This window comes from Tursiops truncatus, chromosome 12 (genome assembly GCF_011762595.2).
Source record: "Tursiops truncatus isolate mTurTru1 chromosome 12, mTurTru1.mat.Y, whole genome shotgun sequence".
Classification (NCBI taxonomy): Eukaryota; Metazoa; Chordata; class Mammalia; order Artiodactyla; family Delphinidae; genus Tursiops; species Tursiops truncatus.
The window spans coordinates 37,994,501-38,019,740 of record NC_047045.1 but is presented as its reverse complement, the minus strand read 5'-3'; the positions used below and the strand labels follow the sequence as shown (position 1 = coordinate 38,019,740).

Below are 25,240 nucleotides of genomic sequence, written 5' to 3'. Positions count from 1 at the left end.
TTGTTACAAAGCCTTTGCCCCTTTCCAAAATCAGTTGTAATGTAATTATATATATATTTTTAATGATTGACATTACACACTCAAATTATATTGGTAAAACCTCACGGAAATCTTATGATCCACGAGACCTCCAAAATTATTTTGGTGTAATAAAATTTAATGGTGAGTGCTTTTTCCTTTTCCGGTAAGCAGCTTGAGGTGACCTCTAAAAATGGTTCACTATTCACTTGACCCAGAAAACCCCACAAAATCATGCAAATCAAGAGGTTCAAATCTTCGTGTTCACTTTAAGAACACTCATGAAACTGCCCAGGCCACTAAGAGTACGCATATCCGAAAGCCACCAAGTATCTGAAGGATGTCACTTTAAAGGAGCAACGTGTGCCATTCTGTCGCTACAATGGTGGAGCTGGTAGGTGTGCCCAGGCCAAACAGTGGGGCTGGATGCAGGGTCGGTGGCCCAAAAAGAGTGCTGAATTTTCACTGCACACGCTCAAAAATGCAGAGAGTAATGCTGAACTTAAGGGCTTAGATGTAGATTCTCTGGTCATTGAGCACATCCAGGTGAACAAAGCCCCCAAGATGCGGTGCAGGACTTACAGAGTTCATGGTGGGATCAACCCATACATGAGCTCTCCCTGCCACACTGAGATGATCCTTACTGTAAAAGAACAGATTGTTCCTAAACCAGAAGGGGAGGTTGACCATAAGAAAAAGATATCCCAGAAGAAACTGAAGAAACAAAAACTTATGGCCCGGGAATAAATGCTGCAAAAAAAAAAGAAAAAATTTAATGGTGAGTAAATTGCTAAAAATCTAATTTACAGTCTATAGGAATTAGCAAGTAAGACAATATGAATTTATTAGGGCAGTGCTTTTCAACAGTGACCCACAGTTATAAATTCACCTTATAGAGCCATCTGGTCCACATATATGGATTTGTATGTAAATACATAGACACAGAGCAGTAGAACAAAACTTCTTGAATTTACTTACTGTGTGCAGTGCCCTCTGATATTTTCTATTCTGTTCTTTTTTTCTTTCTTTCCTGTCTCTCTTTCATACTTCCTCCTTCCCTCCCTCTTTCTTTCTTGGTTTTTGTTTTTTTGGCTGCACTGCGCGGCATGCAGGATCTTAGTTCCCCGACCAGGGATTGAACCCGTGCCCCCTGCAGTAGAAGCATGGAGCCCTAACCACTGGACTGCCAAGGAATTCTCCCCTCCCTCTTTTATGCTGGTCTTGACCCATCAAATCAATGTCGTCATTTAGTAATGGGTCACGTGACAACCCACAGTTCTAAACACACTGTGTCAGGAGTAAAGATTTTCAACCATCTCCATCCCTTTCTTTCTCCAAGTTTCTGATGTATGTGTATGTGGTTTCTTTCTTTCCTTTCTTTCTTCCTTTTTATTTATTTTAATTTTTTTTAAGTTTTCTTTTTTTTAATATTTATTTATTTTATTTATTTATTTTTGGCTGCGTCAGGTCTTAGTTGCAGCACTCAGGATCTTTGTTGTGGTGCACAGGCTCTCTAGTTGTGGCACGAGGGCTCAGTTGCCCTGCGGCATGCGGGATCTTAATTCCCCAACCAGGGATCGAACCCGCATCCCCTGGATTGGAAGGCGGATTTGGTTTTTTGTTCTATAAATTTTTTTTTGAATTTTATTTTTTATACAGCAGGTTCTTATTAGTTATCCATTTTATACATATTAGTGTATATATGTCAATCCCAATATCCCAATTCATCCCACCACCACCACCACCACCACCAACCACTTTCCCCCCTTGGTGTCCGTATGTTTGTTCTCTACATCTGTGTCTCTATTTCTGCCCTGCAAACCAGTTCATCTGTACCATTTTTCTAGGTTCCACATATATGCATTAATATACGATATTTGTTTTTCTCTTTCTGACTTACTTCACTCTGTATGACAGTCTCTAGATCCATCCATGTTTCTACAAATGACCCAATTTCATTCCTTTTTACGGCTGAGTAATATTCCATTGCATATCTGTGCCACATCTTCTTTATCCATTCGTCTGTTGATGGGCATTTAGGTTGCTTCCATGACCTGGCTATTGTAAATAGTGCTGCAATGAACATTGGGATGCATGTGTCTTTTTGAATTATGGTTTTCTCAGGGTATATGCCCAGTCGTGGGATTGCTGGGTCATATGGTAATTCTATTTTTAGTTTTTTAAGGAACCTCCATACTGTTCTCCATAGTGGCTGTATCAATTTACATTCCCACCAACAGTGCAAGAGGGTTCCCTTTCCTCCACACCCTCTCCAGCATTTGTTGTTTGTAGATTTTCTAATGATGCCCATTCTCACTGGTGTGAGGTGATACCTCATTGTAGTTTTTTTTTTGTTGTTTTGTTTTTGTTTTTGTTTTTTGCGGTACGCGGGCCTCTCACTGTTGTGGCCTCTCCCGTTGCGGAGCACAGGCTCCGGATGCACAGGCTCAGCGGCCATGGCTCACGGGCCCAGCATGTGGGATCTTCCCGGACCGGGGCACGAACCCGTGTCCCCTGCATCGGCAGGCAGACTCCCAACCACTGCACCACCAGGGAAGCCCTAGAATCTGTATTCTAACTAGACCCCATGCTGTTCATATGGATATTCGACTTTCAGAAGCGCTGGGCTGGGCCAGGCCGTGCCAACCATATTCTTCCCCAGGTGGGGAGCAGCCTAAGGATGCACTCTGTCGTCGTCCGTTTTCTAGTTGCCTGAGGCATGCGCATGTCTGTGGAAGCACGTGCTTTGTGCTTCAACCCTGCCTGCTCCCCTGACACCCACAGGTGCTCACCAATTAGTTCTTCTGCTTCATTAGACCCTCAAAAATATATTCCAGTATGTTTTGGGGTCAAATTCGACATTTGTCAAAAACAAATTGACGACTGAAATATGTAAACGGCACATATTTAAAGCATACCATTTGGTAAGTTTTGACGTGTATACCAACAAAACTATGCCACGATCAAGATGAGAAACATATCCATCGCCTGCTACCATAAACGTCTCCTTGTGCCCTTTTGCATCCTCCCCCCATCCCCAGGTAACGACTAATCTACTTTCTGTCACTAAAGATGAATTGGCACTTTCTAGAATTTTATATGACTGGAATCCTACAGGCCTCTTTCGTTTGACTGGCTTCTTTCACTCAGCTTAATTATTTTGAGATTCATCGTGAGTATCATGTTTATCATCTGTATTGCTGAGTAGCATTCTGCTGTATAACACAGCATATCTATATACTTGTTTAAAACTTGGGTTGTTTCCAGTTTGGGGCTATTTACACACAGGGCTGCCATGAACATCTGCATGTAAGTCTTCGTGTGATCATGTGCATTCATTTTGCTTGGTAAATGGATACCTAGGAATGGAATACCTGGATCATATGGTCCCATATATATTTAACTTCTTAAAAGAATACCAATTGTTTTATACAGTGGTTATACCATTTTATATCCACCCCAGCAGCGTGTGAGAGTTCCAGTTCCTTCACATCATCTCCGTCATTCAGTACTGCCTGTCTTTTTGATTACACCCATCCTAGTGGGGGTGATGTGGTATCTCCGTGTGGTTTTAATGTGCAGATTACTAAGCATCTTTTTTTTTTTAAATTAATTTATTTTTTGGCCGCACTGTGGAACATGTGGGATGTTAGTTCCCCAAACAGGGATCGAACCCGTGCCCCCTGCAGTAGAAGTGTGGAGTCTTAATCACTGGACCACCATGGAAGTCCCACTAAGCATCTTTTTATGTGCTTTTTTGCCATCTATATGGCTTCTCCAAAGTGACTATTGAAGCCATTAATTGGGTTGTATGTCATACTGAGTTTGAGTGTTCTTTATGTAATCTGGATTCAAGTCCTTTATCAGATAAATGATTTGCCTGTGTTTTCTTCCAGTCTGGGCTTGTTTTTCATCTTTTAAAGAAGTGTTAAATTTGGATGAAGTCCAGTTTATCAGTTTGTTCTCTTATGGATCATGCTTGTGGTATTGTATCTGAGAAATATTTGCCTAAAACAAGGTCATAAGGGATTGCTCTTATGCTTTCTTCTAGAAGTGTTAGAACTGTAAGTTCGTTTTTAGTTTTACACCCATGATCCATTTTTAGTTAATTTTTTATATGATATATGTAGGATGAAACGTTTTTGCTTTTTTTTTTTTGCATATGTATATCCAATTTTTCTAACATCATTTGTTGAAAAGATTCTCCTTTTTCTACTGAATTGCCTTTGAACCTGTGTTGAAAATCACTTGTCCATATATATGTAAATAAGCCTCTTAAACCGTCCAGAGCCTGGCAGTAGGGAAAACCACTAAAGAAAGCTGAGGACTCTGGGATCCCAAATGGTCTGGGCAGTTGCCTTCTGGTATGAAGCTTGGGCTCAAGCTTTGGAGCCTTTAAGGGTATCTTAAGGACTTCCCTCGTGGTACAGTGGTTAAGAATCTGCCTGCCAGTGCAGGGGACACGGGTTCAATCCCTGGTCTGGGGAGATCCCACATGCCGTGGAGCAACTAAGCCCATGTGCCACAACTACTGAGCCCACGTGCCACAACTACTGAAGCCCACGCACCTAGAGCCTGTGCTCCGCAACAAGAGAAGCCACCGCAATGAGAAGCCCGAGCACTGCAACAAAGAGTAGCCCCCGCTCACTGCAGCTAGAGAAGAGCCCGCGCAGAGCAACGAAGACCCAGTGCAGCCAAAAATAAATTTATTTATTTATTTAAAAAAAAGCTATTTTGAACTTGCCCTGGGAGTCCATCAGGAGTGGACCTGCAGAGTGTGCCAACCTTGGGAGAGTTGAGGAGATAATCCCTGAAATCATTTTTGGTAGGGCTTAATTCTCTCACTGTCCTCTATTGAGCAAGGCTGGAGAGTACATAGAAAGTACCTTTCTAGATGCATAGGAAAGGTGTTAATTCAGTACATGCAGTGGGTGCTTTAGGACATGGGGCTTAATGCTCTTCCGCAATTCTGGTTGAGAAGGGCTGCTGGACCAAGAAGGGCTAGGAGACCGAGACTTAGAAAGCTGGGAGGCCTCATCACTTCACAGCATCCACAGTCGCCCGAGCTTGGGCGAGTTCTGAGCCTTTTCCAGTCTGAGATGAGATGTGACTCCAGGCAGTGGTAGAGTTGACAACAGACTGCCACTCTCTAGACCAGGGGTCCCCAACCCCTGGGCCATGGACTGCCTGTTAGTAACCAGGCCGCACAGCAGGAGGTGAGCAGCGGGTAAGCAAGCGGAGCTTCATCTGCCGCTCCCCATGGCTCCCCATCACTCACATCACCGCCTGAACCATCCCCCAGCCCACCACTGTCCATGGGAAAATTGCCTTCCATGAAACCGGTCCCTGGTGCCAAAAAGGTTGGAGACTGCTGGACCCCAGTTCTTCCGTGCTCAACACCAGGCATCTTGGGAGCTGTCCAGAGTGGAGACACCTGCTCTCCTAGAGGCTGCAGACTGGACAACACTGCTGCCTTCTGGAGCTGCCGTTGGCAGGAATCCTCCCTGTCTGAGAGCAGTCAGGGCAATGAGGTGGCCTGCCCAAGGCTGAACTGCCACAGGAGCGCTTCCCGTGCCCGGGGGTCTCTCTCCCATCCCTTGAGGACTCTTGCCCGGCCTTGCCAGGATATGTGTTTGCTCTCCTGCCAGGCCTTGTAGACAGGAAGTTCAGGGCTTGTGTCCTACAGGAATTAGAAGCTTTTGAGGTCCAGCCTGAGCCTCTCAGGAAGTAGGGAGAGCGAGCAAGTTTGGTGCTGGGATGCAGGTTTATGTTAGTGGTGTGTTGTGTACCGGTAGAGTGATTCCCGGGCAAGGGAAACACTTTCTCACAGGCTCCTGCGATCGACCTCGGCCCCTCTTTTGTGTCTAGGGTATTAAACCAGAACCCTCAGCTAACGCACTTCTTGTCTTCCAGGCGCTCCTAGCAGGCATGCGGAACCGGGAGAACGGCTCGCCCTGCCAGGGCAACGGGGAGCAGGCAGGCAGGGGCAAGAGCTCGGGCTCCGCGTGGCCGGGCGAGGAGGAGCCCAGCAACGACGTGACCACGCCCTCCTACAAGAAGCCTTTGTATGGCATCTCGCACAAGATCATGGAGAAGAAGAACCCTCCCACCGGAGACGCGCTTAACATGTTCGAGCTCTTCGAGAAGGCGAACCCCAGGAACAGCCCCTCACCACTGCGGCTCCTGAACGAGCCGCAGAAGCGAGACGGCGGCGGCGCTGCGGCAGCCACCGACAGTGACCCCAACATCTACTTTCTCATCCAGAAGATGTTCTACATGCTCAACACGCTCTCCTCCAACATGTCGCAGCTGCACAGCAAGGTGGACCTGCTCTCCCTGGAGGTGAGTCGCATCAAGAAGCAGGTGAGCCCCACCGAGATGGTAGCCAAGTTCCAGCCGCCCCCCGAGTACCAGCTCACGGCAGCCGAGCTCAAGCAGATCGTGGACCAGAGCCTGTCGGGCGGCGACCTGGCCTGCCGCCTGCTGGTGCAGCTCTTCCCTGAGCTCTTCAGCGACGTGGACTTCTCCCGGGGCTGCAGCGCCTGCGGCTTTGCGGCCAAGCGGAAGCTGGAGTCGCTGCACCTGCAGCTCATCCGCAACTACGTGGAGGTCTACTACCCATCAGTGAAGGACACGGCTGTGTGGCAGGCTGAGTGCCTGCCCCAGCTGAACGACTTCTTCAGCCGTTTCTGGGCCCAACGGGAAATGGAGGACAGCCAGCCCGGCGGCCAGGTCGCTGGCTTCTTCGAGGCTGAGCAAGTGGACACCAGCCACTTCCTGGACAACAAAGACCAGGAGGAGGCCCTGTCCCTGGACCGGAGCAGTACCATCGCCTCGGACCACGTGGTGGACACGCAGGACCTAACTGAGTTCCTGGACGAAGCCTCGTCGCCAGGGGAGTTCGCGGTCTTCCTTCTGCACCGGCTCTTCCCCGAGCTCTTCGACCACCGAAAGCTGGGCGAGCAGTACAGCTGCTACGGGGACGGAGGCAAGCAGGAGCTAGACGCACAGAGGCTGCAGATCATCCGCAACTACACGGAGATCTACTTCCCCGACATGCAGGAGGAGGAGGCCTGGCTGCAGCAGTGCGCCCAGCGCATCAACGACGAGCTGGAGGGCCTGGGGCTGGACGCGGGCAGCGAGGGTGAGCCCCCGCGGGACGACTGCTACGACTCTTCCAGCCTTCCCGATGACATCTCCGTGGTCAAGGTGGAAGACAGCTTCGAGGGCGAGCGGCCCGGCCGGCGGTCCAAGAAGATCTGGCTGGTGCCCATCGACTTCGACAAGCTGGAGATCCCGCAGCCCGACTTCGAGGTGCCTGGCGCCGACTGCCTGCTCAGCAAGGAGCAGCTGCGCAGCATCTACGAAAGCAGCCTGTCCATTGGCAACTTTGCCTCACGCCTGCTCGTGCACCTGTTCCCCGAGCTCTTCACCCACGAGAACCTGCGCAAGCAGTACAACTGCAGCGGCTCGCTGGGCAAGAAGCAGCTGGACCCGTCCCGCATCAAGCTCATCCGCCACTACGTGCAGCTGCTCTACCCGCGGGCCAAGAATGACCGCGTCTGGACACTGGAGTTCGTGGGCAAACTGGACGAGCGCTGCCGGCGCCGGGACACGGAGCAGAGGCGCTCCTACCAGCAGCAGCGCAAGGTCCATGTGCCGGGCCCGGAGTGCAGGGACCTGGCCAGCTATGCAATCAACCCCGAGCGGTTCCGGGAGGAATTTGAGGGGCCCCCGCTGCCCCCCGAAAGGAGCAGCAAGGACTTCTGCAAGATCCCCCTGGATGAGCTGGTGGTGCCCTCGCCCGACTTCCCGGTGCCTTCGCCATACCTGCTGTCAGACAAGGAGGTTCGCGAGATCGTGCAGCAGAGCCTCTCTGTGGGCAACTTCGCCGCGCGGCTGCTCGTCAGGCTCTTCCCCGAACTCTTCACCGCCGAGAACCTACGGCTGCAGTACAACCACTCCGGGGCGTGCAACAAGAAGCAGCTGGACCCCACGCGGCTGAGGCTCATCCGCCACTACGTGGAGGCCGTGTACCCGGTGGAGAAGATGGAGGAGGTGTGGCACTATGAATGTATCCCCAGCATCGACGAACGGTGCCGCCGCCCCAACAGGAAGAAATGCGACATCCTGAAGAAAGCCAAGAAGGTGGAGAAGTGATGGGCGCCGCGGGCACTGAGCGTTCTGCCGGAGCCCGCGACGTGTCCACAGCCGCGCACCTTATGTCGGCGGGGAGTGGCCTGCTGCACTTGCACACGTGACCGCCCCGCCGGCCACGGCCGCGAGAAAGGAGCCTCGCATTTGGCCTCTTGTACTTACGACTTTTGTCCTGTGTTCCTGGTGGTACAGCCAGAGTCGGGGGAGGGCCAAGCTGTGATAGCAGAGAGGCCTCAGGAGTCAGGGTTCCCTCTCCTCGGCAGTGTCCTCCCAGTCCCCTCACAATTTGAAATGCAAATCGAGCAACCCTCTTGGTCCTCTTCCCACGTTTTACATCTTCCACTTTTATCAGTTTTTTTTAAGTTAAAAAGAAACCCTTTTTTAAGAAAATCATTGGGCTCTGTGGAGGCCATTTTACTTAGAAAAAAATCTTTTAAATATTTGAGATGAAGTACTGTAAGATGAATTCAGTTGCTGGGAATTTTTTTTTAAAGACGGTTTCAGATAAATGAAATGTTTAGAAGTGCCATGATCATGTGTGTGGCTAATTAATAGCTTCAGGTGGCCATGATCATGCGTGTGGCTAATAGCTTCAGGTGGCCATGGCCATGATCATGCCTGTGGCTGACAGCTTCAGGTGGCCATGATCATGTGTGTGGCTAATTAATAGCTTCAGGTGGCCATGATCATGCCTGTGGCTAATAGCTTCAGGTGGCCATGATCATGCCTGTGGCTAATAGCTTCAGGTGGCCATGATCATACGTGTGGCTAATAGCTTCAGGTGGCCATGATCATGCCTGTGGCTAATAGCTTCAGGTGGCACAGAGATGGATTTACTGACCTTGTCTTTTACATTGGATTTTGGAAGAGTCAGGATGCCTCTTGGATGGCGGTGGAGGGGATGGAATAGTGCGATGTCTTTCTGACCATGGTCAGTCACCTTCTCCCTCCCACTGTGGTGCCGAGGAAGGGGCTTAGGGGGCGGCCTGGCCCACATTGCCACGCCGGTAGAATATTGTGCTCACTCTGTAGACGAGAACACTGGATGATGATGATGATGATGATGATGATGATGATGATGATGATGATATGAATGTAGAGAGACGTGGAAACACGTTCACAGTGTCTTCATTTGAGCTGTGTCCTCCCACTGCCCCCTCTCCTCTCTAGGCAAGGATGCTGTTGGAGGGGCAAACACATTACCTTGGAGAAGTGTGTGTGGATATCTTGTTTGATTTAAGGATGGGCCCCTTTGGGCTCACCAAGAACTGTTTACTTTCCATGTGTGTATTTGTACAAAACAAAACCCGGGTTCTGGGAGCTGTATGGTGACTTCACCACACCTCAGTGTCAGCTCCTCCAGTCAGTACACATCCTTGTTCCTCAGGGTGGGCCCAAGCCTTGGGCTCTCTTGGGGATACCTGGTATTGGAAGGACACAGGCCATCTCAAATGGGGCTCCCATATCCCTTCCTAGGGTCCACTCAGAGCTTTCCCTCTGGGCCCTCAGAAGGTCCTGCTGTCCTACATCTGGCTGGTCCCTTGGCCTCGGGATGAGACACCTCTTTTCTCTCCCCTGGTTGGGAAGGTCACATTGCTCCAGGCCAGCGGCATGCTCTCCAGGATTCCAACCTGGAGGAAACTCCCCAACAGGTAAAGTCCTTAATATAAAAACAATACTTTTACCTACCTGACTGTGGGGGCCAGTGCCTAAGGGGGAAAGGAAACAGTCTAACCCAAACACAGTACATCATACCAGAAAGCTAGAAAATGAATTGAATCACACAGGGTAGTCCTAAAACCCTTGTGGAATGTTACAGATTTAATAATCTAATGGCTTTATATTTTGCTACCTTAAAATGCAGAAATAATAGAAACAGTCTATGACTTTTCTTCATACAGATAAGGACTTCAGTTTCAGTGGCTGTATGACAGAATTTTGCCTGCACCCAGCGGGCAGTTTTTTTTTTAATATGACAAGATTCTGAGCAGTGTCAAGTTGCTGATCTAATTTTAGTAAATTTGCTTTTAAATGTCATTTACAGATTATTTCTATTGAAACTGCAGACCTGAATTATTGCAATTTAGAAATGCACAGGGACTTAATAAATGACTGTCTCCCCACACACCCACATGTGCACACACACATTTCTTAGTAGAAAACTGAAGTGAGAGGAAGGGGACCGACATGAATAACAAGCTCAACCTCTTTGTGCCTGGAAAGGAGGAGGACTGGAGCAGCCAGAGACTCACTTCCCCCTCTCCTGGGCCTTTCTCTATGCCTTAGTCTCTCCAGCACATAAATGCATGCCTGCGCGCGCGCACACACCCAAAGACGGCAGTGGCGCTCTCTCACTCACCAGCCCTGTGGGCGCGAGGGTGCCGTGGAATTTGTTCTGGTCTCTAGGATGTATCCAAGAGGATTCCAAGCCATGTGAAAACTGCCCTGCTTTCTGGAGGGTGGAATGTGACCCTGCAACTTCAGAAGCACAATCATTTAATAATTAAAAAAAAAAAATCATCCTATCTACCCACGATAGAGACATCAACAAGGTTCTAGGAACAAACTATGTCTCTTTAGAACCTAACGCATGTTCAGTTTTTGGAAACCGTGTTTTGGTGGTTTCCTTAATACCTTTCCTTGTAGGGCTTCTTCCCCCCAAATCTTAGAGTCCCTTCCAGTGAAGAGAGGTGGACACACTCTGTGACCTGTTTCTTGTCTCTCTGGACTGACTCATCAGGAACCGCCTGTGGGTCCCGTGTCTGTCTCTGTGGTGTCCTCAGAGCTCCAGCCATACAGGTGGGCTCCAGGGGCAGTTTTTTTTACACGAAGCAATAGAAGTACAAAATACTAATTTTTTTTCAAAATTTAATGTTTTCCATAAAATCTGTTGGTAAAACCCCTTCTCCCTCCGCATCTAAATTCTTTGATTTTTACTTGTTTGCTTTTTTTGGAATTTCTCCCCCCTCATGTCCAGAGGACTAAGGAAGTAGCACAGATACATTCTGATGTTGAGTAAAATAGCAAGTCACAGTAGGTGGTAGTGTCCCTTGTTTTCCTCTGTTAGTAAGTTTTAAAAGAATGTATGAAGATAGTCATGAATGTACTAAGTGTTCTAATCCTGCTTCAGTTCACTTTGGCTGTGTCTACATGACCACACACGTTTGACAGGGAATAAAGTCGTGTCCAGTGTCATGGGTGTTAGTGTGCCCCTTCCCCCTTCAGTGTTGGCTCCAAACCTTCCTTTCTTTTTAAGTTGGGGGGGAGGGGCTCCACCTCAGCAGCAATCATCGACCAACCAATGGGATCTACTTAGTGGTGAAGGGATTCGCTGTTTAAATGCGAAGAGTCACTGGCCTACCCTACCACAGCATGGCCACTCGCTTTCCTGCAGAGATGGCCTCAGTTTTCACCTTTGCCCCCAGATGTTTACTTCTTGCCTGACTGAGGAGGAGGGTCTCGAGACCCCGGACTGGAGGCCATTGGGAGTGGGCAGGGGGCGGGGGCCGAGGGGCTCCGACTGTCACGTGGAGATACTTGCCTCTTGTAGATCCAGCCTTAATGTTCTTCTGACATCCTAGTGACAGCAGACCCTGCACAAAGTGGATATCAGAATTAATACTGTGAGGAGACAAAATAATGAGTATAGTTTTACCAAAGATAATGAAATATCGCATAATGTCTGCATTTTACCATTGATTTGAGTGCATCCTTAGAAAACTGAATGTAACAAAAACCCAGGACATTTTTGGAAATTGTATGCTCTCTAGCAACTTTGTGTGAATTTTTATACAAGCACTGTTTTATGAGTTATATAAAATGTTATAAAAATAGAAAATATATGGTCTCGTAACATCTTATTTTCTTAAGGCAGAGGTCTCTCGGAACGTCTGGGTCTGTCTGTCTTTGCGTGCGGCCTCCCCCCTCCACCCTCGTCCCCGGGGAGGGCGCGGGCACTCGGGGCACCTCGGCCTCTCGGACTTAACGCGCTCTGGCTATCGGGGTGCAGTTTGTCACAGCCGAGTGACTGAGACGTCTCCACACAAACCGCTTCCTGGCCATGCAGTAGGGGCGCGGCTGAGTGCCCCCCTTTCCTGGTCAGGTGCCAGACTCGCCCTGCTGATAAACTAGCAGAGCTTCAGTTCACTCTTTTTTTTCCACTTTGGATTAAATGAGATTTCATTCCTCAAAGCTAACGTATTATTAACTGGTAACAAAAGGATGCATGTTTTTTTCTCGCCTCTTTGGCGAATTATAAATCATTAAATACTATTTCACAGTGAAAATAAGGTTTCAAGCTATCAGAGCAACACTGTTTTGGACCCGGGGTTCGCGCGGCCTGAAGTGAGTCGTGGCCTGCGATTGGAGCCCGCCGCCTCCAGGGCGTGAGCGCTGAGTCCTGAGTCCTGACACCTGTGCTGTAAGCCTCGCGCAGGTCAGGGCTGGTCGGGGCTGGAGCCTCAGACATTTACTCCGTGAGCAGGTTTAAGCAAGACTTGAAGGAAGGCTAAATTCTTTAGGTCCGTTCTGGCTGTGGGTATCTTTGTTTTCAACCAAAAGAAAAGAAAAAAGTGCCTTTCCTCAGCTGCCGAGAAGGTGCTCGGTGCTTCCGAGGAAGCGGAGGCCGCACGGGGGTGAGGCCCGCCCTTCAGCCGCGACTGGCGCCGCGACTGGCGCCGCGGCCGGCACCCCGCCGCCCAGCGCTCGCCCGCGCCACGGCCTCGGTCTCCGAGCTCGCCTGCATCTACTCGGCCCCCGGTCTGCACGGCGAGTGACGTGACGGCCACGGAGGGTAAGATCAATGCTCTCATTAAAGCAGCCCGCGTAAATATCGAGCCTTTCTGGCCAGGCTTGTTTGCCGAGGCTCTGGCCAGTGTCAACCTCGGGAGCCTCATCTGCAAGGTGGGGGGCAGGCGGACCGGTCCAGCAGGAGAAGCAGGCGGTCCTGCCCACTCCAGCGCCGCTGCCCCAGCTGAGGAGAAGAAAGCAGAAGCAAAGAAAGAAGAATCTGAGGAGTCTGATGATGACACAGGCTTTTTTTTTTTTTGACTAAACGTAACACATTTAACAAAAAGCTGAACTGTTAAAAAAAAAAGCTGAACTCTTTGCTTCTGTTTTTGCTTTGCTTCTGTTGGTCTTGCAAAAAAAAAAATCAGAGAATTTCAGTATATGTGGTTTCACTTGTAAAAGCAGTTCTCAGAAATAGGAGCGCCACACCAAATTATCCTGAAGTTTGGAACGGTGGGATGCAATGGACTCTTTAAGAGAGCTTCCAGAGAAATCTAAAATCCTTCGGCCAGTGGTGGGAACGAACATTCATTGTCTGCTTGCTGTGACGGCAGTGTTGGGCATACCTAACATTCATTGAGTATATACAACAGTGCCGAGGCACACCGCTGAGAGTTGCACCTGGATCGTGGCTTGCAATCATCCCGGAACCCTGTGACGTAAGTTCCCTAATTAAGCCGGTTGAGACAAGAAAGCTAAGGCCCTGAAGGGTATGTGTGTTATCTCATTTAATTCTCATAAAAACTCAGTGTCTTGGGCAATGCCATTACCTCCGTTTTGTGGTGAAGTAGCAGAAAGGTTTACCGGCCAAGTTCACACAACTGGCAAACTTCAGTGTCAGGATTTGAACCCAAGTTTGTCTCGTTCCGCCGTACCATCTCAGAAACTAAACACCCCTGCGCCACACACAATACACAGAGATTCAGACCCGAAACCAATTACAAGTCAGTGGTGTCCTGTCACCCACATCCTCTAAGCCCCAGTTTGTCTGATCTTAGATATGGGGGTGCCGGTTCTCAAACTGCCCTGGGTGAAATAATTGTGGCAATTGTGGACAGACATGTTCTGGTAAGAGTAAATTTTTTGAGATAGTGAAAGTGACTGCCATGGATCAGATTCCTTAGGGAGCAGAGCCTGAGACTAGGATTCTTGTGCAGTTGATTGAGGACCTGCTCCCAGTAGATGGGAAGCAGGACGGGCCCAGGGAAGGCTGTGAGCGAGAGTGTGGTCTCCTCTGCAGTCCGGCCTCATTGCCAGCCACTGGGAGGCCCTAGAACATGAATTGTTTGGCAGAATTAGTACCAGGTGCAGCCAACGGGCCAGTTGGTCGGTGAGGTCTTCTCCAGGGAAAGGGGTAGCTCGCCTGGCAGGGTGGCTCCCTTTGCCAAGGGCAGTGTTCCAGAAGGGCCATTGTGAGTGGTTAGCTGGCTCTCAGCAGCAAGGGCATGGGTGCGCTGGAAAGGGAATCTGGGTGGGACTCCATCAGCATCCACTAAGGGGCAGAACCACCAGAGGGCACGTTACCCCAGGGGTTCTGATTCTGTCTGACTGGGGTGGTGCCTAAGCATTTGCATTTCTAAAGAGTTCCCAGGTCGTGCTGGTGCTGTGTCCAGGGGCTGCAGAACCACTGCATGACAGTGACTTCGAAAAATACACTGTGTACATCTCAGAAACTGAAGGCTTAGCACTTTACTGATTAGTAGAAATAGATCTGAGCTGAAATAAGTGGTTTCCTGTTGTGTTCAAATAAAACTGACCTTTTTTAAAATTACAAATTATAAGTTTACTAATGAGGAGTACTTAATACTGTGAAACAGGTAGACTGGTCCTTGTTGGAGTTGTCAGGAAAAACTTCCCCGGGCTCCCCTGGTGGCGCAGTGGTTGAGAGTCCGCCTGCCGATGCAGGGGACACGGGTTCGTGCCCCGGTCCGGGAAGATTCCACATGCCACGGAGCGGCTGGGCCCGTGAGTCATGGCCGCTGAGCCTGCGCGTCTGGAGCCTGTGCTCCGCAACCGGAGAGGCCACAGCAATGAGAGGCCCGCGTACTGAAAAAAAAAAAAAAAAAAAAAAACTTCCCCAAGGAAATGGATGACTAGCCTAGATTTGAAAATGAGGAATTAATTAGGTGAAAAGTTCAGCATGCAAACAAGCTTTGGGGTACAACAAGAACCCCTTAGGAAACAATAAAAGGAAGCCAATGGGGCTGGAACTAGAGGAGGAGGAGGAGTTTCGTGAACCTGCAGAATTAGTCCAGGGCTGGATGACTTTGTTTTCACCAAATTGTCCTTGGATCCGTACGAAAAGAAGAAACTCTTCACCTGTTCTAAGTAGGGAGGGGAATATTCTGTTCTGATACAATCATGTTGAACTCTGCCTTCTCAGCCCAGTAAGGCTGCCTTCCTCTGCTGGCGTTCTAGTCACCTTGCCATCCTGACTTCTTAACTAGTGATAAACGAAATCTTAGCTTTCAGGTCAGTGGGAAGAGGCAGGTTTACAAATGCTTCAGCATCAGGGCTTAGGGTCACTGGCCAAACGTGGTAGCTTTTGCCAGAACATTTCTGCAGGGGGAGGCCTGTCCATTGCTTTTTTTTTTTTTTTTTTTTTTTGCTGTATGTGGGCCTCTTATTGTTGTGGCCTCTCCCGTTGCAGAGCACAGGCTCCGGACGCGCAGGCTCAGCGGCCATGGCTCACGGGCCCAGCCGCTCCGCGGCATGTGGGATCTTCCCGGACCGGGGCACGAACCCGTGTCCCTGCATCGGCAGGCGGACTCTCAACCACTGCGCCACCAGGGAAGCCCCATTGCTTTTATTTTAAAGAGCAGGAATTTGTTTGTTCTTCTAGAGTGTGTAGTCCAGATGGTGAACTGTGTCCTTGACAGAGGTTGAGAACATGGAATGCCACAGCTTTTCCTTCCAGAAGCTTCTGCGGTGTGGCAGCTGTGTATTCAGAAGTGACGGTGGGGCCTTAAATTATAGGGAGTCGTGTTTTTCAGAAGAGCTCCCAGTCTCTAAGCTCCTGCAATGGGTCAGGAATGTGCTAGGGGTGTGACGTACGTTATTTCATTTATTCCTCACGGAAACCCTGTGGGATAGATATTTGTATTCCCCATCTTACAGATGGGGATGCTTTCAGAGGTTAAGTAACTTGGTCAAGGTCACAATGCTGGCAGAGCTGGGAGCCTCTAACGATGGCCAGGCTGACTCCCCAGTTTGTGCTCTTGATTTCCACGCTGCCGCTTATGTAGCTGTGTGGACTAAATCTGTTCGTCTGTCTGCCTGGTGGTTCCCGGCTGTTTAACTTGGGGTTTTGCTGACTGTCCACAGTCGCTGAGCTCCTGGATCCACCCCAGTCAGAGTATCTGACTCAGGAAACCTCTCAATGCCACAGGAAATAGAACAAGGCATGCAGTTAAGAATCATCTCTGCCTCTAAAGGAAGTTCATTCATTTAGCAAAAATATTTGTAACCTCTACTATCTCCTGGGCACCGTTTCATGATTCTAGCAAGCCTTGTTCGTTGGTAGGTACGAAGCCTGTTTGAGCTTGGAGAGAAGGGTCTGATGGTAAACAGTATAAAACATGATGCCTCTTGCCTTCGGTTGATTTTCAAGATGCATGTGGGTATAAGCAGGTTGAGGACATCGGCTCTGCCCAGGTGCAGACGGCTGAGGCCGTGGCAGGAGGACAGGGTCAGGCTTTGGCCTGAGGTACACCTGCCGGAGTGCAGGTTCCTGAGTCTCCTGTCTCTCACAGGCTGAAACACAGTTGCTAGGTATCCTGCTCTTTCTGACGTGAGGTATTAAACCCAAGTCTCCCCATTGTATCTGACCAGCTGATATCGCAGTGCAGGCACGGTGCCAGGCATGACAAGGCATATCCTTCAGCATATGGTGACGGCTGCCTTGTCTTCAGGTAATTAATACTGATTGCTTGAGTCCAAAGAATTGGCTGCTATTATTGTAGCCTCACCTTAGATTTATCTGTCTCAGAATCAAGAGTTAAGGGATTTCCCCTACAATCCTAAAGAAAATTCCCTACACATTCTGTGGGGAAGTATCTAATATAAGCAGCCCCTCTGAGTGGGACTCCAGAAATGGGCTTTACCAGTCCAGACTTCTAAACAGAAATTGCCCATTTTAGATACTTGCTGTTCTACTCTGACTGCAATCAGTCTTTGGGCCTTCACTTGTCTGGCCTGGGGAAGGTTCCTCCAACTTTAAGGATAAAGTCCTAGGATCGAAGGTCCATTGGATACAGTTGACATCTCCACAAGGGAATCAAGAAGTGCATTGTGAGTGACCCATGTCCTCAGGATCTTGCAAAATTGTTGACTTTCACCATCCATCTTTTGACATACCTGGTCTGTTAACTAATAACGAACAAAAAAATCTTAAAACAAGAACGGGCCATCAAGCGTGTCTTTGAGAGGACGGGAGAGTGGCCGTCTCAGAAAGCTGTGTCCAATTTCAGAGCCCTCAGAGAAATGCCAAGCACAGACTGGTTGTAGCAGCTACCAAAAGGCAGAAGCACAGGCTGTGGAGAGAACTTACGAAGAGTGTATGTCAAACTAACTGTATCTCTTTATACTCATAATTAGACTGGCAAAAATTAGAAAGCTGGGTCATGCCAGGGGCTGGGTGAGGCTATGAGTCTATAGGTACTTTGGGTATTGCTGGTGGGAGGGCAGCCTGGTGCAGCCATCCTGGAGAGAAAGCAGCACTGTGTTTTTTGTGGTGAGGGGAGTTGGGTGGGAGAATGTCACTGGGAGAGTGGGTGGGCAAAATGTGGTGGATGTACTTCAGTATTTATTAGGCAGCAGTGAGAAGCAATGGATTAGATGTGCCTAGAGCGCCATGGATGGGCTTAGTGAAGAAAGTAAGATACAAAGTGAGATATATAGTAATGTCATTTATGAAATGTAAAATATATTTTATTTTATTTATAATATAATAATTATAATATATAAATATATTTATAATATGTGCACAGAACAACAAAACATTTTATAAGACTGCATACCAGCAAAAAGATACACATTAAGCACATTAGAATGGTTAGCTAAAGTAAGGGGGGAGGACATGTGGAACGATGTGAGAACAAGAAAAGAGAAAAGATAACTTGAAAGAAGAACTTGGAGGGTGGGTGCTGGTGCCCCGGCATCTCCCAGTGGAAACTCTTGTGGGTGCACCTCCCTATTCCACCCAGGGGTGTGCTGGTAAATGTGTGACAACTGGCTCTCCAAGGGAAAAATCCATTCTGTTTCACGGTGCTTGCTGATTTCCAAGGTGAAAATCCTGCTACCGTGGCTCATCTTAAGCCACCCATATGACTCAGAAGCCATTTGGGCGATGCTCACATTCTGCTCTATGGAGTCTGCTCGATGGAGTTTCTAATTTCTCAAGATGGTCAGTAAGCCGACTGATAACCCTGGCAGTAACTTTTAATTTTTTTTATTTTTATTTTATTGGAGTATAGTTGATTTACAATGTTGTGTTAGTTTCAGGTGTACAGCAAAGTGATTGTTATACATATACATATATTCACTCCTTTTTAGATTCTTTTCTAAGTTATCCCAGAATATTCAGTAGAGTTCCCTGTGCTATACAGTAGGTCCTTGTTGGTTATCTATCTAATTCTGACAGTAACTTTTTGAAAGCCAAAATACATACGACCAAGATAAGGCAGGACTTCCGTAGAGTGTCTCTTTACTTGCCTCGTATACATCCCACACCCTTTAAGAAAGTTCACAGAATATACACCACCTCTCCAAAGGAAATCTGTTTTGTTTTTAGTTTCTTGAAAAATGGTAGTTTCTATTCCCTCAATCATTATTGACCAAATAAACTATGACCTAAGAATTTTCCCCCAAATGTCTACTTTTCTCCCCAAAATGCTAAAAAAATAATGAAACTATTGCCTAGCCGTCTATATAATTTTCCATGGAACATGGTAAATGCTATTTGGCAGAGAAATGCAATTAGCGTCACACTGCCCAGGGGAGAGCTATTTCTTTGAAGGGATTAACCATTACTGGTAAAAGGATTGGATAGGCCTCTACGGCAGCAGTCCCCAACTTTTTGGCACCAGGGACTGGTTTCATGGAAGACAAATTTTCCACGGCCAGGGGGGTGGGTGTTGGGTTCATGTGGCAGTGCGAGCTATGGGGAGCAATGGGGAGCGGCAGATGAAGTTTCGCTTGTTCGCCCGCCACTCACCTCCTACCGTGCGGCCCAGTTCCTAACAGACCTCAGACTGGTACCAGTCCGCAGCCCAGGGGTTGGGGACCCCTGCTCTACAAAAATAGTCATAACTTTAAATTGTTCATCCTTAAAAACTGCAAACATACACTAGAAGCATTTTCAGACTTTCCTGGGAAAGCCAGATATTTTTTATTTTTATTATTTTTTTAATTGAAGTATAGTTGATTTACAATATTGTGTTAGTTTCAGTTGTACAGCAAAGTGATCCAAATATATATATATATGTATATATACATATATATACCCACACACATATATATGTATACGTTTTTCAGATTCTTTTCCATTATATAAGATATTGAATGTATTTCCCTGTGCTATGCAGTAAATCCTTGTTGTTTATCTATTTTATGTATAGTAGATTGTATCTGTTAATCCCATACTCCGAATTTGCCCCTCCTCTCCCTTGGTAACCATAAATTTGTTTTCTATGTCTGTGAGTCTGTTTCTGTTTTGTAAATAAGTTCATTTGTATTATTTTTTAGATTCCACATATAAGTGATATCATATGTCTTTCTCTTACTTCACTTAGTATGATGATAATCTCTGTGTCCATCCATGTTGCTGCAAATGGCAATATTTCATTTTTTTTATGGCTGAATCTTATTCCATTGTATATATATATACCACTTCTTTATCCATTCATTTGTCAATGGGCACTTGGGTTGTTTCCATGTCTTGGCTATTGTAAATAGTGCTGCAATAAACATTGGGGTGCATGCATCTTTTCAAATAGTGTTTTCTCTGGATATATGCCCAGGAGTGGGATTTCTGGATCATATGGCAACTCTATTATTAGTTTTTTGAGGAAGCTCCATACCGTTTTCCATAGTGGCTGCACCAACTTACATTCCCACACCAACAGTGTAGGTGGGTTCCCTTTTCTCCGCACCCTCTCCAGCATTTATTGTTTATGGACTTTTTTTTTTAAAGAATATATTTTATTCTTTATTTATTGGCTGCATTGGGTCTTCGTTGCTGTGTGCAGGCTTCCTCTAGTTGCGGCGAGTGGGGGCTACTCTTCATCACAGTGCACGGGCTTCTCATTGTGGTGACTTCTGTTGTTGCGGAGCACGGGCTCTAGGCACGCGGGCTTCAGTAGTTGTGGCACACGGGCTTAGTTGCTCTGTGGCATGTGGGATCTTCCCAGACCAGGGCTCGAACCCGTGTGCTCTGCATTGGCAGGAGGATTCTTAACCACTGTGCCACCAGGGAAGCCCTGTTTATGGACTTTTTAATGATGGCCATTCTGACCTGTATGAGGTGGTACCTCACTGTAGTTTTGATTCACATTTCTATAATTAGCGATGTTGAGCATCTTTTCATGTGCCTGTTGGCCATCTGTGCGTCTTCTTTGGAGAAATGTCTATTTAGGTCTGCTCATTTTTTGATTGCATTGTTTTGTTTTTGTTATTGAGTTGTATGAGCTGTTTGTATATTTTGGAAATTAAGCCCTTGTTGGTCACATCATTTACAAATATTTTCTCCCAGTCTGTAGGTTGTCTTTTCCTTTTTTGTTTATGGTTTCCTTTGTTGTGCAAAAGCTTGTAAGTTTGGGGACTTCCCGGACTTCCCTGGTGGCGCAGTGGTTAAGAATCTGCCTGCCAATGCAGGGGACACGGGTTTGAACCCTGGTCCAGGAAGATTCCACATGCCGCAGAGCAACTGAGCCCATGCGCCACAACTACTGAGCCTATGCTCTAGAGCCCGCATGCCACAACTACTGAAACCCACGTGCCTAGAGCCCATGTTCCACAACAAGAGAAGCCACCGCAATAAGAAGCCCACACACCACATCAAAGAGTAGCCCCTACTCGCTGCAACTAGAGAAAGCCTGTGTGCAGCAACAAAGACCCAATGCAGCCAAAAATAAATTAATTTTTTAAAAAAGTTTGGGGGCTTCCCTGGTGGTCCAGTGGCTAAGACTCCACACTCCCAATGCAGGGGGCCTGGGTTCGATCCCTGGTCAGGGAAATAGATCCCACATGCTGCAACTAAGAGTTCACATGCTGCAACTAAAGATCCTGCACACCTCAACGAAGATCCCGCATGCAGCAGCAAAGAGCCAGCGCAGCCAAATAAATAAATTAATATATATTTTAAAAAGCCCTTATAAGTTTGATTAGGCCCCATTTATTTTTGCTTTTATTTTTTTTTAAATAGATTTATTTTATTTATTTATTTATTGGCTGCGTCAGGTCTTCCGTGGCTGTCCACGGGCTTTCTCTAGTTGCCAAGGGCTTCTCATTGCAGTGGCTTCTCTTGTTGCGGAGCACAGGCTCCAGGCACACAGGCTTCAGTAGCTGTGGCACACAGGCTTAGTTGCTCCACAGCATGTGGGATCTTCCCGGACCAGGGCTTGAACCCGTGTCCCCTGCATTGGCAGGCGGATTCTTAACCACTGCGCCACCAGGGAAGCCCCTGCTTTTATCTCTATAGCCTTGGTAAACTGACCTAAGAAAACGTTGGTATGACTTATGTCAAAGAATGTTTTGCCTATGTTACCTTCTAGGAGTTTTATGGTGTCATGTCTTGTATTTTTAAGCCATTCCAAGTTTATTTTTGTGTATGGTGTGAGGGTGTGTCCTAACTTCATTGATTTACATGCGGCTATCCAACTTTCCCAACACCACTTGCCGAAGAGACTGTCTTTTCTCCATCGTATATTCTTGCCTCTTTTAAGATTGACCATAAGTGTGTGTTTATTTCTAGGCTCTCTATTCTGTACATTGATCTATATGTGTTTTTGTGCCAATACCACACTGTTTTGATTACTGTAAGTTTCTAGTACCGTCTGAAGTAAGGATTATGCCTTCAGCTTCATTCTTTTTCCTCAGGATTGCTTTTGTAGTTCTACATAAATTTTAGGATTATTTGTCCTAGTTCTGTGAAAAATGTCATGGGTAATTTGATATGGATTGCATTCAATCTGTAGATTGCTTTGGGTAGTATGGCCATTTTAACAATATTAATTTAACAATATTAATCCTTCCAATCCAAGAACATGGGATATCTTTTCATTTCCTTGAATCATCTTCAATTTCCTTTACCAATGTGTTATAGTTCTCAGCGTATAAGTCTTTAATCTCTTTGGTTAGGTTTATTCCTAGGTATTTGTGGTTTTTTGTTTTTTAATTTTATTTATTTTTGGCTGCGTTGGGTCTTCATTGCTGTGCGCAGACTTTCTCTAGTTGCGGCAAGTGGGGGCTACTCTTTGTTGTGGTGCACGGGCTTCCCACTGTGGTGGCCTCTCTTGCTGCGGAGCACAGGCTCTAGGCACGCAGGCTTCAGTACTTGTGCCTCGTGGGCTCTAGAGCACAGGCTCGGGAGTTGTGGCTCACAGGCTTAGTTGCTCCGCAGCATGTGGGATCTTCCCGGACCAGGCCTCAAACCCGTGTCCCCTGCACTGGCAGGCGGATTCTTAACCACTGCGCCACCAGGGAAGCCCCTAGGTATTTGGGTTTTTTTGTGGTTTTTTTTGTTTGTTTTTTGTGGGTTTTTTTTTGCGGTATGCGGGCCTCTCACTGTTGTGGCCTCTTCCGTTGCGGAGCACAGGCTCCAGACGCACAGGCTCAGCGGCCATGGCTCACAGGCCCAGCCGCTCCGCGGCATATGGGATCTTCCCAGAACGGGGCACGAACCCGTGTTCCCTGCATCAGCAGGCGGACTCTCAACCACTGCGTGTTTTTGTTTTTCTTTTGAAGTGATTTTAAATGAGATTTTTTTTTTTAACTTTCTGATATTTCATTGTTAGTGTAAAGAAATGCAACAGGTTTCTGTATATTAGTCTTATATCCTGCTATCTTGTTGAATTCATTTATCAGTTCTAATAGTTTTTGTGTGAAGTCTCAGGGTATTCTGTATAGAGAGTATCATGTCATCTGCATATAATAACAGTTTTACCTCTTCCCTTCCGATTTGGATATCTTTTATTACTTTTTTGTCTGATTGCTGTGAAAGCCAGACCTATTGAAAGAAAGAATTCTTGTCACCCCATTAGAGCAGGGCATCTCAGCCTCAGTAGCACTGACATTTAAGGTCTGATCATTCTGTGTCGTGGGGACTATCTGTACACTGTAGGATGTTTAGCGGCATCACCTGTCTCTACCCATTTGACGCCCATCCCACCCCCTCCCCCTCAGTTGTGACAGACAAAAATATCTCCAGACATTGCCAAATGTCCCCAGGGGGGTAAAATCATGCCAGGTTGAGAAGCACTGAATTAGAAACATCCAAATCTTTTAAGTTTTTCATCATGTTGGTCACATGTTCACTGCGGAGGCCTTGCCAGGATGGCATTTATAAAGCAGCTATCACAGAGTGAGCTGCAAGAGTTCCATAAATCTTTATGAATTGCTTTTGTTTCTGCTGTTTCATAAATATGTTCTAAATCCCTTGTGCTGTAGACAACTATGAGAGATCAGATTTTGCCATGTGGTATGACCAAACCAACAGTCTCCACCATCAGACGTCTTTTTGCTTATTTTGATTTTTAAAAACAGAGAAGCCTGTAATGGGTCAAATCCCACCAGCTAAGGTGAGGTACTTAATTACCAACAGAGCTTCCAACAGCCTTTCAAATGGGCCTTCCTGCTTTCTAGCTACTATCAACTCATCTTGCCTCACACAACACATTTTAACTCTTCTGAAGACTGAACTCAACAAGGTAAGGAAATTAGTATCCTGATCCCTTCCTGACCAGTGAAGAAGCTGAAGCTCAGAGAGGTTAAGGCCAGAATATAACCAAGGTAACCAAACTTGCTAAGGGCAAGATAGAGCCTAAAAACTAGGACCCCTGACATATATCACCAGGTCATGCTGCCCCTCACCATGCAAGACTTAGTTGGCTTTCTATTACTTTCCAAAGAGCAATCAAGAGAAGGGAGGGAGAGAGGGTGGCAGGGAAGGAGAGATAGAAAGGCACAGAGAGGTGAAGAAAATGAGAAAAAGCATCATCATTACTATAATCTCCTAAATTAAAACTCATAATTAACTCGTGTTGAAATTAATTATACTATTTTCACTGATGTAAAAGCCTAATTAACAAGTGGTAAAATAGAAAAATTCCTTCTGTTACACTGCACAGTATATATTATTGCTTCCTGAGAGCTGATTTAAGCTTTCAAATAAAAATCAATTTTCCTGAGTTCCTCTGAAATCTGAGCTGGTAAGACTTCCAGACTCATGTGACCAAACATCTCACTGTTTTGGGCTACAGAAGTTTCCCTTCTGTATCAGTTAACCTGAATTCTCAAGAATTCCTGGAGGGCAAATAAAAGGACCCAGACATAGTCGGTCTTTATGACACAACAGAGTCTAATAAGTCTATTTGAGCCAACCCTTCCAGTGCTAGCACACTGCTCCTGGGAATCTACAAACCAATTTATTTATGCAGATGCCCTTTTCTTAGATGATGTGTATTATGTGTGTGTCCTTTCTATTACTACTCTATTTTTTTAGTCCCTTTTATAACACTTTCTTGAGAATTAGAATAATTAGTCTCTGATTCTTTATTCTCTTTACTGATAAAATCTGTGTGTTTTCTACTTTCACCTGAAAAGTAAACCATCGCTTAAATCAGGGAGGGTCATCACTTTCTTTCTGTAGGTCAATGTAAATATTTTATGCTTCGTGGGCTACGTAAGGTCTCTGCCATATGTTCCTTTCTCTTTTTTTAAAACAACCCTTTAAAAATGTAAAAGCCGGGCTTCCCTGGTGGCGCAGTGGTTGGGAGTCCGCCTGCCGATGCAGGGGACGTGGGTTCGTGCCCCGGTCCGGGAGGATCCCACATGCCGCAGAGCGGCTGGGCCCGTGAGCCACGGCCACTGAGCCTGCGCGTCCGGAGCCTGTGCTCCGCAGCGGGAGAGGCCACAGCGGTGAGAGGCCCACGTACCACAAAAAAAATAAAAATAAAAATGTAAAAGCCATTCCTAATTTGCATGCCATACAAAAGGCCTCCAGCTGCCTTAGTCTATCAACCCCATGCCCTAAACAATTAATTTTAAATGGGCCCTAACT

The 25,240-nt window shown here is 46.9% G+C and overlaps 2 protein-coding genes across 3 annotated transcripts in view; both read left to right on the top strand.

Moving 5' to 3' along the window:
- The window catches only part of BEND3 (BEN domain containing 3), a 34,652-nt gene extending 22,570 nt beyond the window's left edge, over positions 1–12,082 (top strand). For both annotated transcript variants that reach the window (XM_019929511.3, XM_019929512.3), the window contains one exon: positions 5,932–12,082. In XM_019929511.3, coding sequence (XP_019785070.1) covers positions 5,932–8,178 — 2,247 coding nt within the window. In that variant the 3' untranslated portion in view covers positions 8,179–12,082. The remainder of the gene's footprint in view (positions 1–5,931) is intronic.
- The window catches only part of LOC101321093 (uncharacterized), a 265,172-nt gene continuing 251,188 nt past the window's right edge, over positions 11,257–25,240 (top strand). The window contains 4 exon segments of the mRNA XM_073789307.1: positions 11,257–11,337; positions 12,046–12,240; positions 12,696–12,947; positions 12,949–13,622. Of these exon segments, the coding sequence (XP_073645408.1) occupies positions 11,257–11,337; positions 12,046–12,240; positions 12,696–12,947; positions 12,949–13,224 (804 nt within the window). The 3' untranslated portion in view covers positions 13,225–13,622.